The 14,933-nt window shown below is 44.0% G+C and overlaps 1 protein-coding gene across 2 annotated transcripts in view; it reads left to right on the top strand.

Annotated features, from left to right (window-relative positions):
- VDAC3 (voltage dependent anion channel 3) overlaps positions 1-14,896 on the top strand; it is a 42,530-nt gene extending 27,634 nt beyond the window's left edge. For both annotated transcript variants that reach the window (XM_034762057.1, XM_034762056.1), the window contains 5 exons: positions 1,061-1,113; positions 8,856-9,083; positions 10,175-10,325; positions 13,057-13,114; positions 14,228-14,896. In XM_034762057.1, the coding sequence (XP_034617948.1) occupies positions 1,061-1,113; positions 8,856-9,083; positions 10,175-10,325; positions 13,057-13,114; positions 14,228-14,319 (582 nt within the window). In that variant the 3' untranslated portion in view covers positions 14,320-14,896. The remainder of the gene's footprint in view (positions 1-1,060; positions 1,114-8,855; positions 9,084-10,174; positions 10,326-13,056; positions 13,115-14,227) is intronic.
- Positions 14,897-14,933: the final 37 nt, after the last annotated feature.

The following is a 14,933-nucleotide window of genomic DNA, read 5'->3' as shown; positions in this document are numbered from 1 at the left end:
TGTGTTTCCTTTGCCTAAAAAAATCTATTACATTCTCAAAGAAGGAGATCCGGTTGGTTTGGCACGATCTACGTTTTGTAAAACCATGTTGTATTTTGTCCCAATTACCATTGACCTCAATGTCCTTAACTATCTCCTTCAAAAAATTTTTCAAGACATTGCATATTACAGATGTCAAACAGGCCTGTAGTTACCCAGATCACTTTTTTATTTTCCCCTTCTTAAAAATAGGAACTATGTTAGCAATTCTCCAGTCCTACGGTACAACCCCTGAGTTTTCAAATTCATTAAAAATTCTTGTTAATGGGCTTGCAATTTCATGTGCCAATTCCTTTAATATTCTTGGATGAAGATTATCTGGGCCCCCCGATTTAGTCCCATTAAGCTGTTCGAGTTTGGCTTCTACCTCAGATGTGGTAACATCTACCTCCATATCCTCATTCCCATTTGTCATCTTGCCATTGTCCCTAAGCTCCTCATTAGCCTCATTAAAGACTGAGGCAAAGTATTTGTTTAGACATTGGGCCACGCCTAGATTATCCTGAACCTCCACTCCATCCTCAGTGTTGATAATAAATTCAGGCCCATCAATGGCTATTAGTCAGGATGGGCAGGGATGGTGTCCCTAGCCTTTGTTTTCCAGAAGCTGGGAATGGGCAACAGGGGCTGGGTCACTTGATGATTTCCTGTTCTGTTCATTCCCTCTGAAGCACCTGGCATTGGCCACTGTCAGAAGACAAGATACTGGGCTGGATGGACTATTGGTCTGACCCAGTATGGCCATTCTTATGCTCTAAGTACATATTTATAAGGTGCCCACCGCTTTGGTATCTGGGAATGTGGATAACTAGTGAAGTTACTTGCTTTATTCACTCAAACTAAATCTTCAATATAGAGTTCTCTGCAAATTACTTACTTTTTGTACAAAAGATCATGTGAATCTTCTATTCAGACAAGAAGAGGAGATGGGAATTATAGTAAGGTAAGAGAATATAAAGCCAATCATCTTTTTCAATAGAAGGAGCCTTGATAATCTGACCTTTTTCTTCTTCTTTTGCAGTTAGCTGAGGGATTGAAGTTGACTCTTGACACCATATTTGTACCAAACACAGGGTAAATATCCTACTTCAATTTTGTGTAGAGATTCCTAGAATTGTATTAAACAGATTTGTTAATTTTTTCAAATGAAAAGTTAATTGTCTCACTTCAGTGGCAGTGATAAATGAGCATCATCACATTCCAGTATCCCAACAGGTAGGCGATCTGGATAAAAATAAAGAACTTTTTATTCTGCAGTTCTTGGTAGAATATTTGTAAGGACACAGCTAATATCAGGTTTATAATAATATATTTGATGAAAGATTCCTCTCAAAACTGTCATTTCCCCTCCATCTAAAAATGTGTAATAAATAAAAATACTAAGAAATGGTACTTCTATACCTCTAACATTGGAGATTGTGTGAAAGTAGAAAAGTATCACTGATAGTAGTAGTAGTAGTAGTATTTATTATTTGTGTTATCATAGCACCTAGGAGCTCAAGTTCTGGACCATGACCCCACTATGCTAGGTGCTGTGCGCAGACAGAACAATAAGGCAATCTCTGCCTCAAAGAGCTTAGAATCTAAGTATAAGGCAAGAGATAACAGATACAGATAACAGAATACAAGGAAACAGTGAGACAATATTAGTGAGCATGATCAGCAGTGGTATCCATGCACCACCAGCTTAACCATTGTCAGGGGTTTTTTTTTTGTTATTTGTAGGCACCACAGTAAAGGAGAGTTTGAAGGAGGATAATGAGTTAGCGTTGCTGATGTTTATGGGGAGCTCCACTGAATCATGAGAGGCAGCATGGGAGAAAGCACAAAGGTGATTGTTTGAAAGTTTAACAAGTGGGTGACAGAGGCTAGCATCATGGGCCATTTGGAGACGGGAGTTGACATCTCAGTAACAAATAAGAGATAAGGATGGTGGGGGTAGGCTGCAAAAGGGCCTTGAAAGTGAAGACAAGCAAGTGAAGTTTGATGTGACAGATAAGGGTGAGCCACTAGATGGAGTTAAAGAGAGAGGTGACATGGTAAAAGTGGTGAGCTAGGAAGCATTCTAATTGGATGTGGGTGGGGCAAAATTGTATTTGCAAGAAAGAAGAAGGTTGCAGTAATTGTGATATGAGACTGAGAGCTTGGATGAGCTTTTTACTTAGTGGGTGGTTAGGGAAAAGCCATATTTTAGATGTTGTGGCAAGAATCGTCAAGATTTAGACATAGCCTGGATATAAGGACCTAGAGAGAGGTCCAAGTCAAAGATGATGCCCAGGTTACAGGCCTGAGTGACAAGCCAGGATGCTGCTGTTGTCCACAGTGATAGAGATAGGAGGCTTCTTGTAGGAAAGGGCTTTGGGGGAGAGGGAAGATTAGGAGCTGTGTTTTAGTCATGTTGAACTTGAGCTGATGGCTAGACGTCCACAAGGAGATCTCCAAGAGACAGGCTGAGACTTTTTTGTTTGGAGAAAAGGAGCTGGGTCTGGAGGAAGATCTGTAAGTTGTCAGCATAGAGATAGAAGTTGAATTTGTGTTTGCGGCTAAGATGACCCAGATATAAGGTGTAGAGAAAAAAGAGATGAGGAATGGGGACAGAACCCCACACACAGTTGGAGGGGGGATGAGGAAGATCCTCCTCAGAGTACACTGAAGGAGCAATTAGAGATGTAGAAAGAGACCCGTAAGAGGACAATCACGGAAGCCAAGGGAGGACAAGATTCAAAGAGGAGGAGGATTAATCACTTTTTGCAGATGTTAAGCGCTTGAGCTATTGTGAAGTTAAGGCAAGTCTACATTACAAAATTCAGTCGACTTAAGTCTATCTCTAGCCATTGCAGTAGCTTGATTGTGCATCTCCACGCTACTCTCCTTGTGTCAGCAGAGCGCGTTCTCACTAGCAGTGCACCTTGGGTAGCTATCCCACTGTGCAACTTGCCACCATCTAGTGAAGGGTGTTATGGGAAGGGTTTGCAATGCCTCATGGGGGCAAAACATTCTCCTGAGGGTGACTGGGAACTCGAACATCCCATGGTGTATTTTTCTTTCCTCTAATTTTATCTACATCCCACAATATTTCACACCTGTTTTCAAAAGCCTAGCATACCTGAGAGTATGCCATCTCTAGAGAAGCATGGGTCCCGCACAGCTCTGCACTGTTGCAAACTCAATGCGCCTAATCCTGCAGTATTTTCAGAGGAGCCATTAGATGGAATATGACAATTCCTTTCAAGTAGCCCTGCTGGAAGCCAGGGTGGAGAGCTGGTTCTGGTCCCAAGAAACAAGTACTGATTGGTGGGATTGCATCATTACGCAGGTATGGGATTATGAGCAGTGGCTGCAAAACTTTTGAATGCGCAAGGCCACTTTTCTGGAACTGTCTGCGAAGCTAACTCCAGCCCTGCAGCTCACTGACCCACCAAACTGAGAGCTGCACTGACAGTGGATAAGCGAGTGGCGATTGCTGTGTGGAAGCTTGCAATGCCTAACTCTACCAATCAGTCGGGAATCATTTTGGAGTTGGGAAATCCAGTGTGGGGGTTACTGTGATCCAAGTATGCAGGGCCATTGATCATCACCTGCTGAGGAGGACTGACTGGGGGCAATGTGCAGGAGATCCTGGATGGTTTTGCTGCAGTGAGGTTCCCTAACTGTATTGGGGTGATAGATGGCACGCATATCCCTATCTTGGCACTGGACTGCTTTCCCATAGAGTATCTAAACTATAAGGGCTACTTTTCTATGGTGTTGCAAATGCTGGTGGATCACCAGGGACATTTTACCAACACAGGATGGTCTAGAAAGGTGCATGATGCACATATCTAAGAACACAGGCCTGTTTGGAAGGCTGCAAGCAGGAACTTTCTTTGCAGACCACAAAATCACCATTGGAGATGTTGAAATGCCAATAGTGATCGTGGGAGACCCAGCCTACCCCTTACTCCTGTGGCTTATGAAGCCATATACCGGACACCTGGATAGCAGCAAGGAACACTTCAATGACAGGCTCACCAGGTGGAGAATGATTTATAGATTCATAGATTCTAGGACTGGAAGGGACCTCGAGATTATTGATCATTGAATGTGCCTTTGATTGAAGGGGCACTTGAGAAGTTGACTCACTAGGTTAGACCTCAGTGAAAAAAATATCCCCATGGTTATAGCTGCCTGCTGTGCACCTCAAAATATCTGTGAAGCAAAGGGGGAAAGTTTTTTTTTTTTTTTTCTTTTTCCCCTGGTGTGGAAAGGTGGATGGTCTGGCGGCTGATTTTGAGCAGCCAGATATCAGGGCTATAAGAAGAGCTCAACATGGAGCTATGCAGCTCAGGGAAGCTTTGAAAGACCATTTTAATAATGACCCACAGTAATGCGTGCTGCTTTTTGTTTTGTGCCTGACTGTGTTTTTGGCACTGGTCTGAACTGCGCTGTAAGTGCTGTGTGTGTAGTAGTGTGACCTTGCAAATGCACTTCTTTCTATGATCTCAGTGATTTCTCCCCCCCCTCTCCCCCGTTGAACCCTTACACCCCACTCTTCTCCCAGACCTGGGAAGAGAGCCCCGGAGTTATGAGCCCCAGCCACCTCTCCCCCAACCACTGGACCCCACTCCCTTGCCAGAGCCGGACGAGGTTCTGTCCCCTCAGCAACATGATCTGTGGGTGGGGCTGCACTGGGGATGCTGAGTGGGTACCTCTGAGTGCTCAGTGCTCATCTCCTCCTGCCAGGCATGGGGGCAGCAGCCATGGCATCTCAGCTTCCCCAGGCACCTCTACAGTGGGGCAGCCAGTGAGATAATGGGGGTACCACACTCCAGCCCCTAGCCCTACCACTGGGACTGCCAGTGCTGGGGGGGATGCTTGATGCTATGTTCCTCACAGGGATTGGGCTGAGACTCAGCAACTCATTCCACAGAGAGGGTGGGGGCTAGTGGTTAAATGAGGGAGGGGCTGGGAGCCACGACTCCTTGGTTCTATCCCCAGCTCTAGCTATGCTATGACTCCTTGTGTAACTGCTTTACATCCCTCCCCTTCCGTGCCTCAGTTTTTCTATTAGCCTCTACCTCTTTCCCCTATGCTTCGAACTAATAAAGATTAATTAAGCTTCCAAAACTGGTCTCTGGTTTGTGCAATAATTCAAACAATTATATGTATGACAGAGGTATACTGTAGAAATACAGGGGAATGAACTTGAGGGAGAAAAGCACATTCATTTTCCTTTTTAAAAACACACTGACCTTGTCTGTCGCACATCAGTGTGTGTGAAGCTGCGATTGTCTGTCCCCTCCCATGGGGTGGAGTGGTAGGGATAGGTCACTTGCCGCTGATGCCACATGGAAGTGTCCATGTGTGTGGGGCGGCGAAGGGTAGTGCTGGAAGACCGTTCTGGACAGGCTGCAGAGGGAGGTGACCTCGAAGATGTTGTAGATCAACCAGATTCCTCAGCATGTCTGATTGCTCTTTCAGAAGAGCTGTCTTCTCCTGCTGTGCGTCACTTATTCTCCTGAGCTCTTCTCCTGTCATGAATGTCCCTGTCCATTTTCTGTGTGAGAGTGATCCTCCACGCCCTCTGGCTCACTGTCCGCTGATCCAGAGGCTTGCTTGATATTTACAAACATGTCATCCTGTGTTCTTTCTTCTCTTTATCTGGCTCAGCCTCTCCACTAATGTAAAGGAAGGTGAAGGCCACATTTGCAGCTGCAAAACACACAATGGACAGAGGTACTATTGCGAGTACATAGACTAGATATATGAGAAAATTGCTGTATTGCATAAATTCAGAGGAGTGATTTCAAGTGTGAAGCAGTACATTTTCATTGTGGCCAGGTACTTATTGAGCATGTTGAACAGAATACTGGTGTCATTTTCCACAAGCTGCAGTGACTTTAGCTGATATCTCACTCCTGAAGGTAACGGAGGCGGAAAGGGAACAGCTGCTGCATGCATCAGGCTACAGACCGGGTCCTTATGCTGCTAGCCTGTGCTGAATGATGCCTTGCAAGTGAATAGATGAGTGGCACGGGAACATGTCCTATTGCGGTAGAAGAAATAAGGCAGCCCTCCCCAGAAATCTTCGGCAATGGATTGCAAAGTACCTGCAGGAAAGTTTCCTTTCAGATCTCAGTGGAGGATTTACATGACATCCCTGTGCACATAAACTTTTGCAGGGTCCGTTCTGCCTAGCTGTGCCAGGCAACGAGAAGCAGATAACCAGTGGAGGTAGAGTGGCTATTTCACTACCTCTTGTAACACGAATAAAAATTAGTACATGAGAAATGTGCCCCTGGAATATCAGTGCTACTTACTGGATGTTCCTTCACCGGTATCACGCTTGCTCATGCTGCAACTTGCTGGACTGCTCTGGAGTTATAAACAGCTCTTGGCTCGCCAGGACAACGGATTCCCCACTCATCTGTGCTCCATTGTCATCCTCCTCTTCCTCATCCAACATCTCTCTCTCGGTGTTGTCTGCAGTGACTACGACTTGTTCAATGTATCCATGGGGCATTTGGGGATAGTTGTGGGGTCGCTGCAACGGATAGCATGTAGCTCCTTGTAAAAGCGGTATGTCTGCAGTGCCGCATCACAGTGACTGTTTGCCTCCCTTGCCTTCAGATTGCCTGACACAGCTCCTTGGCTTTCACATGGCACTGCTGCCAGATCTCTCTTGTAACCATTCCCTTCCATGCCTTGAGAGATCTGCTCATAGATGTCCATGTTTCTACAGCTGGATCGCAGCTGTGCCTGCACAGCCTCTTCTCCTCACAGACCCAGAAGATCCATCACTTCCTGTGTACTCCAGGCAGGAGCACATTTGGAGCATGTGGCCAGCATGCTCAGCTGGGCAGTTGCCAGGTGAGCTGTCCACATCGACCAAACGAAATGAAAATTCAGAATTTCACAGTCCTTTAACGGGAGGTGCTTGTTCCTGCATACCTCACTGCTGGGCAGTGGAGTTGAAAACCGTGACCAGAGTAGTCACATGGAGCATTGTGGGATACCTTCTGGAGGCCACTTAAGTTGACATAAGCCATGCAGTATGTACACTGCCATTGCGTCAACCTAACTATGTTGACTTAAGCACTACACCTCTCATGCAGGTGGAGTTAAGTCAATGTAATAGGTGAGTTATGTTGGGAGGGACCTTAGTGTAGACCAGGGGTAGGCAACCTATGGCACGCATGCTGATTTTCAGTGGTACTCGCACTGCCCGGGTCCTGGACACCAGTCCGGGCGGCTCTGCATTTTAATTTAATTTTAAATGAAGTTTCTTAAACATTTAAAAACCTTATTTACTTTACATACAACAATAGTTTAGTTTTTCTATAAGTCTATAGTAGATGAGACTCGGCACACCACTTCTGAAAGGTTGCCAACCCTTGATGTAGACGCTGACATTTTTTATTTTTAATTATTAGGTCGACGTAAGCTGCCTTACATCAACCTAACTCTGTAGTGTAGACCAGGCCTAAGATTGTAGCATCATGTTTTCTGCTTTAGGTGCAAAAGTGCTAATAATTAGGGCCCTACCAAATTCATGGTCCATTTTTGTAAATGTCAGTCTTAGCATTTTTTAAATCTTGAATTTCACAGTTTCAGATATTTAAATCTTAAATTTTCACAGTGTTGTAACAAACCATGAATGTGTTTTTAAAATGAAAAAATATAAATATGTAAATCCCTTAAATCAGTGTTTCTCAAACTTGGGGGTCCTGGCCCAAGGGGGGTTGCAAGGCTATTGTAAGGGGGGTTGTGGTATTGTCCCTCTTACTTCTGTGTTGCCTTCAGAGCTGGGTGGCTGGACGCTAGCAGCTGCTGGCTTGGTGCCCCGCTTTGAAGGCAGCAGAAATAAGGTTGGCATGGTATGGTATTGCCACCCTTCTGTGGTGCTGCTGGCAGTGGCGCTGTCTTCACAGATGGGTGCCCGGCCAGCTGCCACTGCTCTCCGGCCACCCTGCTGTGAAGGTAGCACCACTGACAGCAGCAGCACAGAAGGGTAGCAATACCATACCATGTCACCTTATTTCTGCGCTGCAGCTGCCGTTCTTTGCCAGAAGCAGTGGACCATTCAGAGCAGGGCACCTGGCCAGCAGCTGCTGCTTGATGGCTGTCCAGCTCCAAAGGCAGCACCACTGCCAGCAAAAACACAGAAAGGTGGCAATACTATACTATGCCACCCTTGTTTCTGTGCTGCTGCTGGCAGCAGTGCTGCCTTCAGAGCTGGGTGCCCAGCCAGCAGCCACCACTCTCCAGCTGCCCAGTTCTGAAGGCAACGCAGACGTTAGGGCGTGACTACCGTGACACTCCCTCCCCCCCCGGCCCTACAACAGGCTCGCAACCCCGTTTTGAGTTGAGACCTCCAGTTTGAGAAACATTGTGTATTTTTACCCTATACTAAAAATATACAAAAGTACAGAAGACCAGTTTTCACAATCCGTGGCATGTTTTTCATGGCTGTGAATTTGGTAGGGCCCCACTAATAATCCTTAGAACTGGTAACCAGTAACAGTGCCAACAAACTGAGGAAAATGGCATTAGGACTAAAATGGATATATTCTCTCTCTCTCTTATATATTTTTATATATATTTAATTCATTCAGATGTTTAAAATACACCTGTAGGTACTTAGGTCTGTGCATCTATCCTATAAATTAATAATGACAATATACACGGACAAAACTGCTTGTAAATATATCTATCTCAGCCCCCACCCTTCACAAATTCGAAGGCATATGAAGTATTAAGTGCTCTGTGCAGACATCAGAAATACTATATAGCTGGCCCATGTTAGGATGGGTAAAACAAAATGTTTCTCTCCACAGAAAGAAGAGTGGGAAATTGAAGACCTCTTACAAACGGGAGTACGTAAACCTAGGCTGCAACATTGACGTTGACCTTTCTGGACCAACCATCCATGGCTGGGCTGTGTTGGGCTATGAAGGCTGGCTTGCTGGTTATCAGATGGCTTTTGATACAGCCAAGTCTAAACTATCACAGAATAACTTTGCATTAGGATACAAGGCAGGAGACTTCCAACTACACACTAATGTGTGAGTATATACCACAGGAGCCAGGCTAGATTATGCCAGGCAAACTGTGTGGCTAACTGCATCAGATGTGTACTGGGTGGAGAAAAGGAGGACACTGATTTCAGACTGAGATTTGAAAGGCTTTTTACATACCTTATTTTCATCCCCAAGAGACAGTTACAGGAGGGTCACTTCCCAATTTGCTATCTTTATCATCAGGGTAATTCTGTTCCCCTAAATTTGGTATTGGAAAAGACATTTTGGAATTAAGGTAGTTTTTTAATGAGGATATGTTTAGGATAACTGTGGTATTTAAGTTAGTAAACATAATTTTGACTGCTGGTTTGTGTCACTCTTACTGAAGGAATTTGAATCTCGGGTAAATTGCCTACTTCCACATACTAACATACTAAAATGTCATCTGGGAGGATTGAGATTAATGCAGCATTACTAACTTTTTCTCTCTTAGATGGTCCTAGACCATGGCAGCCTTCTATGTGGAAGTAGACATTTAACATTACTGTCTGGGAGGAGACTTAAGTACCCCCAGTGTTGGGTGTCGTGATACTTGCCTAGCCACATGTACTTGAGAGGCAGTGTTTTTGAGAGGGGAATTGTCTGCATTTCCCCATTTTCAGTCTCCTTACCAAAGCTGAGTTATATTGACTTATTTTAGCCAACGAGTGTTGCATGTAGCTCCCTCTGAACCCATTGGTTTATGCTCTGCATGGAATTGCTTCCCTCCCTACTTCTAGCCTGGGAAGGAAAAGCTGAACTCTCTTCTGTCAAAATTTCAAACCTTTTAGTGCAACGTCTTAGCTCCTGGAAAGCTCCCTCATTCCCCAAGCTAAACCCAGCTCTTGGTGAAGAATCTACAGAGCGCAGGTGAAGTGTCCGGCCAGGGAATGAATAGACATGGATCTGGCTGAGAGAAGCATGGGATTGAATATGCCCACAGGGTTAGGGTTATCCTCAGGTTTATTTGGGAACTGGTGGTAGGAACTTACTTCGTTGGAAAGACGGTGAGAGGGAAAGATGAGACTTCATAATCAGAGGGTTAAACACCAGCAAACCAGAGAGATCTTCACACACTTTTTATCTGTTACAAACAGGAATGATGGCACTGAATTTGGTGGGTCAATTTATCAGAAGGTTAACGATAAAGTTGAGACATCGGTAAATCTTGCTTGGACTGCTGGCAGTAACAATACCCGTTTTGGCATTGCCACTAAGTATCAGCTGGATGAAAATACTTCCATTGCGGTAAGTATTTCACCAGATTAGCATTTAAAGCACAACTGAAGTTTGCTTAAATGCTGTAAACTGATGGCACAGGGTGGTTATTGTTTAAACCTATGGCACCTTGTGTTGTTATGCTGTCCCTTTTCAGTTATTGGTGTATGGAGAATGTATGTTGTAGACTGTTGGTGAATTATGGAATATACTTAAGCCTCATTCTGTGACACACACACACACACTCACTCTCTCTCTCTCTCTCTCTCTGGCTTATCTATACTGACCATTGGTGTATGACAAGCTGGAGTTTAAATATACAGCACTCTAGTGCAGTGACTCTCAACCTTTCCAGACTACAGTACCCCTTTCAGGAGTCTGATTTGTCTTGCGTACCCCCAAGTTTCACTTCACTTAACAACTTGCTTACAAAATCAGACATAAAAATACAACAGTATCACAGCACACTATTACTGAAAAATTGCTTGCTTTCTAATTTTTACCATATAATTATAAAATAAATCAATTGGAATATAAATATTGTACTTGTATTTCTGTGTAAACTGGATAGAGCAGTATAAACAAGTCATTGTCTGTATGAAATTATAGTTTGTGTACTGACTTTTAGTGCTTTTTATGTAGCCTGTTGTAAAATTAAGCAAATATCTAGATAAGTTGATGTACCCACTGGAAGACCTGTGCGTACCTCCAGAGATACTCATACACCGGTTGAGGATCATGCACTAACTGGCTGTGTGGACTGTGCTACCGCCCACTAGAAGTTCCATAGTGTGCTTTGACCAATTGCAGTAGGCTTAACATAGCTTAACTGCAGTTGGTCAGAACTTTTAGGTTATGTCTACACTGCAGTTAAACACATGTGGCTGGTATGTGTCAGCTGACTCAGGCTTGGGCTACTGGGCTGTAAAACTGCACTGTAGACATTCAGGCTTGGGCTGGAGCCCAAGCTCTAGGACCCTGTGAGGAGGGAGGGTCCCAGAACCCAGGCTTTAGCCTTAACCCAAACATCTAAACCACAATTTTACAGCACTGCAGCCTAAGCCCGCTGACCCAGGCCAGCCACAGGTATTTAACTGCAGTATAGACATTCCCTACAGTATACCTGTAGTGTGCTTTGACTGACGGCCAGTAAGCTGAGCTATGCTGAGCTATGTTAAGCCTCCTGCAGTTGGTCAAAGTACACTAGGGAACGTCTAGTGCGTGTAGCAGAGTCCACACTGCCTGCTACAGGGCTGTAGACTTGCACCCCAGCTTTCCCTACGCTAATTCTCCATATAGACAAGCCCTTAGCTATGAGTGATGCAGTGTGATTTCATAATCTGCCATTACTTTACTTTAGCCCTGTGTGAGGCACTATAATGAATAAGTTAAGGGAACACAGCAGGTGCAGTATATCTAGATTTCAGGAAAGCATGTGAGAAGGTGACTTTCTTGGCGGTGGGGGGGAATAATTTAACTAGCTAATTTGAAACAGGTTGAAATTTGCTGAAGACCCTAACCAAATAGAGAGGTAATGATAAACTGTGGTGTATTGAGTTGATGGGAGGTGAATTACAAATGGTACAAAGGAGTATTAACCCTTCTCTCCAGAATGGGTTAACGCATGCAGTCAAAAATCTTACTATAATACAAATACTGCCATATTCACTTGCAAACATCTGTTTTCTGGTCACTATAGCGCCTAATAATTTTGAAGAATTACTGCTTCCTGGGTTTCTCCCTCTTTGAGATTATCTCTTGCAGAAAGTAAAGTAACTGCATTAGTTACTGCCCATATGTCTGATCTTCCTGGGTTAGTTCAACACCTTTATTTAACTCCTGGGTTGAACTTCAAGGGTCATGTCACTTACAGCGGAGGGCTCGCAGCTCTGAAAGTCACCCCCTTTGATGATTTTTAAGATTACGTATGCCCATGTTGTCATAAAGAGGACCAGTAAATCAGGAAGCAATTATCCATTCAACAGGTGGGAGATGGGTGAGGTTAAAATCATATCACTTTGTGCCCACTGTGAGCAACAAATCTTGTTTTTAATCTCTAATATGACAACGACAACATGGTATTGGGTAAGTAACTCCATCATCTGGGAATTTCGTTAGTTTATGTACTATTTCCTCAAGATTCCTAAGTGGAGGTAAATAAAGCAGACATAACATCTCTATTCCCCTCATTCCTGTTTACACCCATGAACTAGTCAGAGGCTGAGCACAGTCCCTTAAAAACTTTTAGATAGATGTTACTAAGTCCTTCCACACTCTTCAGTTTCTTCTGCCTACTTAATAAGTAGTTGTTACTCACGTTCAAGTCTCTTGAGTAACAAGAAGATGGTTGCAAATAGAAGTGCCTAGAACAATACACAGTTGGCAAGACTGGAGGGGAACTGTGTGGAAGAGCTTGAGGGATCATAGGTAGGAGCAATGGGCTAAAATTGAGGGGGAAATTGTGTTTTTTGTTTGCTGCTAGCCTATGAAACAGAATAATCACTCAAAGAAACTGGCACAAACCCCATTGATCTAATTTTAAACAGAACTCTTTATAGAGCAAACTACTCTGCATTTGCAGGGGCATATATTTTTGAGAGCTCTTTTCCATTGCTGGTTAATATGTCTACTTTCTGATGCTTGTAGATTTCTCTGCGACTGCTGCTGATTCCAGTGGAAAAGTTATTGTGCCTGCGTGCCTATAAAAGTAGGAGTGATGGTGGTGTTTTGACGTGCGCTTTTATTCTGTCTCTACCTTTAGGCTAAAGTGAATAATGCCAGTCTGATTGGAATTGGGTACACTCAGACCCTTCGACCTGGTACGTAAGCCCTGACAAAATACTAAAGGGAATCACTTCCTACTGGGTTTAATAGAAAAGAAGAATCTTTTAACTTGAGCTATTCAACAGAATGGGTAGCTATGGAGGTGGCAGCCATTAAGTAATCAAGGATTAGCAGACTTAATCATAGAATATCAGGGTTGGAAGGGACCTCAGGAGGTCATCTAGTCCAACCCCCTGCTCAAAGCAGGACCAGTCCCCAACTAAATCATCCTAGCCAGGGCTTTGTCAAACTGGGCCTTAAAAACCTCCAAGGAAGGAGACTCCACCACCTCCGTAGGTAACGCATTCCAGTGCTTCACAACCCTCCTTGTGAAGTAGTGTTTCCTAATATCCAACCTGGACCTCCCCCACTGCAACTTGAGACCATTGCTCCTTGTTCTGTCATCTGCCACCACTGAGAACAGCTGAGCTCCATACTCTTTGGAACCCCCCTTTAGGTAGTTGAAGGCTGCTATCAAATCCCCCCCTCATTCTTCTCTTCTGGAGACTAAACAATCCCAGTTCCCTCAGCCTCTCCTCATAAGTCATGTGCTCCAGACCCCTAATCATTTTTGTTGCCCTCCACTGGACTCTTTCCAATTTTTCCACATCCTTCTTGTAGTGTGGGGCCCAAAACTGGACACAGTATTCCAGATGAGGCCTCACCAATGTCGAATAAAGGGGAACGATCACGTTCCTCGATCTGCTGGCAATGCCCCTACTTATACAGCCCAAAATGCCGTTTGCCTTCTTGGCAACAAGAGCACACTGTTGACTCATATCCAGCTTCTTGTCCACTGTGACCCCTAGGTCCTTTTCTGCAGAAAAGGAATTAATGGAATTCTTCTTTCATGTTTTCAGACCTACATGAGTCACTTTGCTTTGTGGGTGTTTGAGATACTTGTGTATACAGGTCGTGCCTAAAACGAGACTCCTCATTTCATTTAAGTCTCTGCCCAAGTCAAACTGCAGATAACAATTGAGGTACTCTAGCACAGCTGTATTATTAGCTGTTACTATATGCCTAAATTCCTTATTTGTGGTATAGCATGAGTGACTGACTGCATTTTATTTGAGTGTTAGCATCAAAGTTTGTTTTGTTTTTTGCAGGTGTGAAGCTGACACTCTCAGGTTTGGTTGATGGCAAGAACTTCAGTGCTGGTGGTCACAAGGTTGGGCTGGGCTTTGAGCTGGAGGCTTAATGCAGTTTTAAGTGGAACAGCAGCTCTGTTCCTGGAGATGAAGGGGGGGAAAAAAATAACCCAACATGTTTTGGCCTTAAAATTCTTCTGTGAAATTTCAAAAGTGTGAACTTTTTTTATTCTTCCCAAGAATTGTAACTCTTCCCCCACCCCCACAGCTATAGGGTGTAAACTCATAAAAGGAGATACTTGAAGGCATGCATGGAAGTTGTAAAGGTTGTGCCACATTTCAGTTCCTCAGTGTTGTTTTAAATTTGTTCCTTAAAGACAGCATAGTATTTCCTTACAAAGGAAAAAATCCCAGCTAGCATATCACATCCTGCATGTCCACACCTGATGACCTCTTATGAAATTGGTCTCTGTGCAGTAGTGAAAGCTTTGGTTTCGCATCAAAGTGAAATAAATCAGTCACATTTGGAACAGATCCCTTCTGCGTGTTCAAGATTGCTTTAGATTTGGCAGCATCTGTTAAAAAATGCAACTAAAATAGGTAACCTGTTTTTTTAAACATGCTTGGTGCTGGTTTTCAGGGACAAAACTGAATCCCATGGAGCAGTAAAGACTCAGGAAGAATGAATCAGTGATGTGTGGTTTTTATTGTTCATTAGTTGAGG

The sequence above is a fragment of the Trachemys scripta genome, chromosome 2, assembly GCF_013100865.1.
Source record: "Trachemys scripta elegans isolate TJP31775 chromosome 2, CAS_Tse_1.0, whole genome shotgun sequence".
NCBI classification, from domain to species: domain Eukaryota; kingdom Metazoa; phylum Chordata; order Testudines; family Emydidae; genus Trachemys; species Trachemys scripta.
The sequence above is the reverse complement of the archived record's forward strand: the minus strand, read 5'-3'. Positions and strand labels throughout refer to the sequence as shown.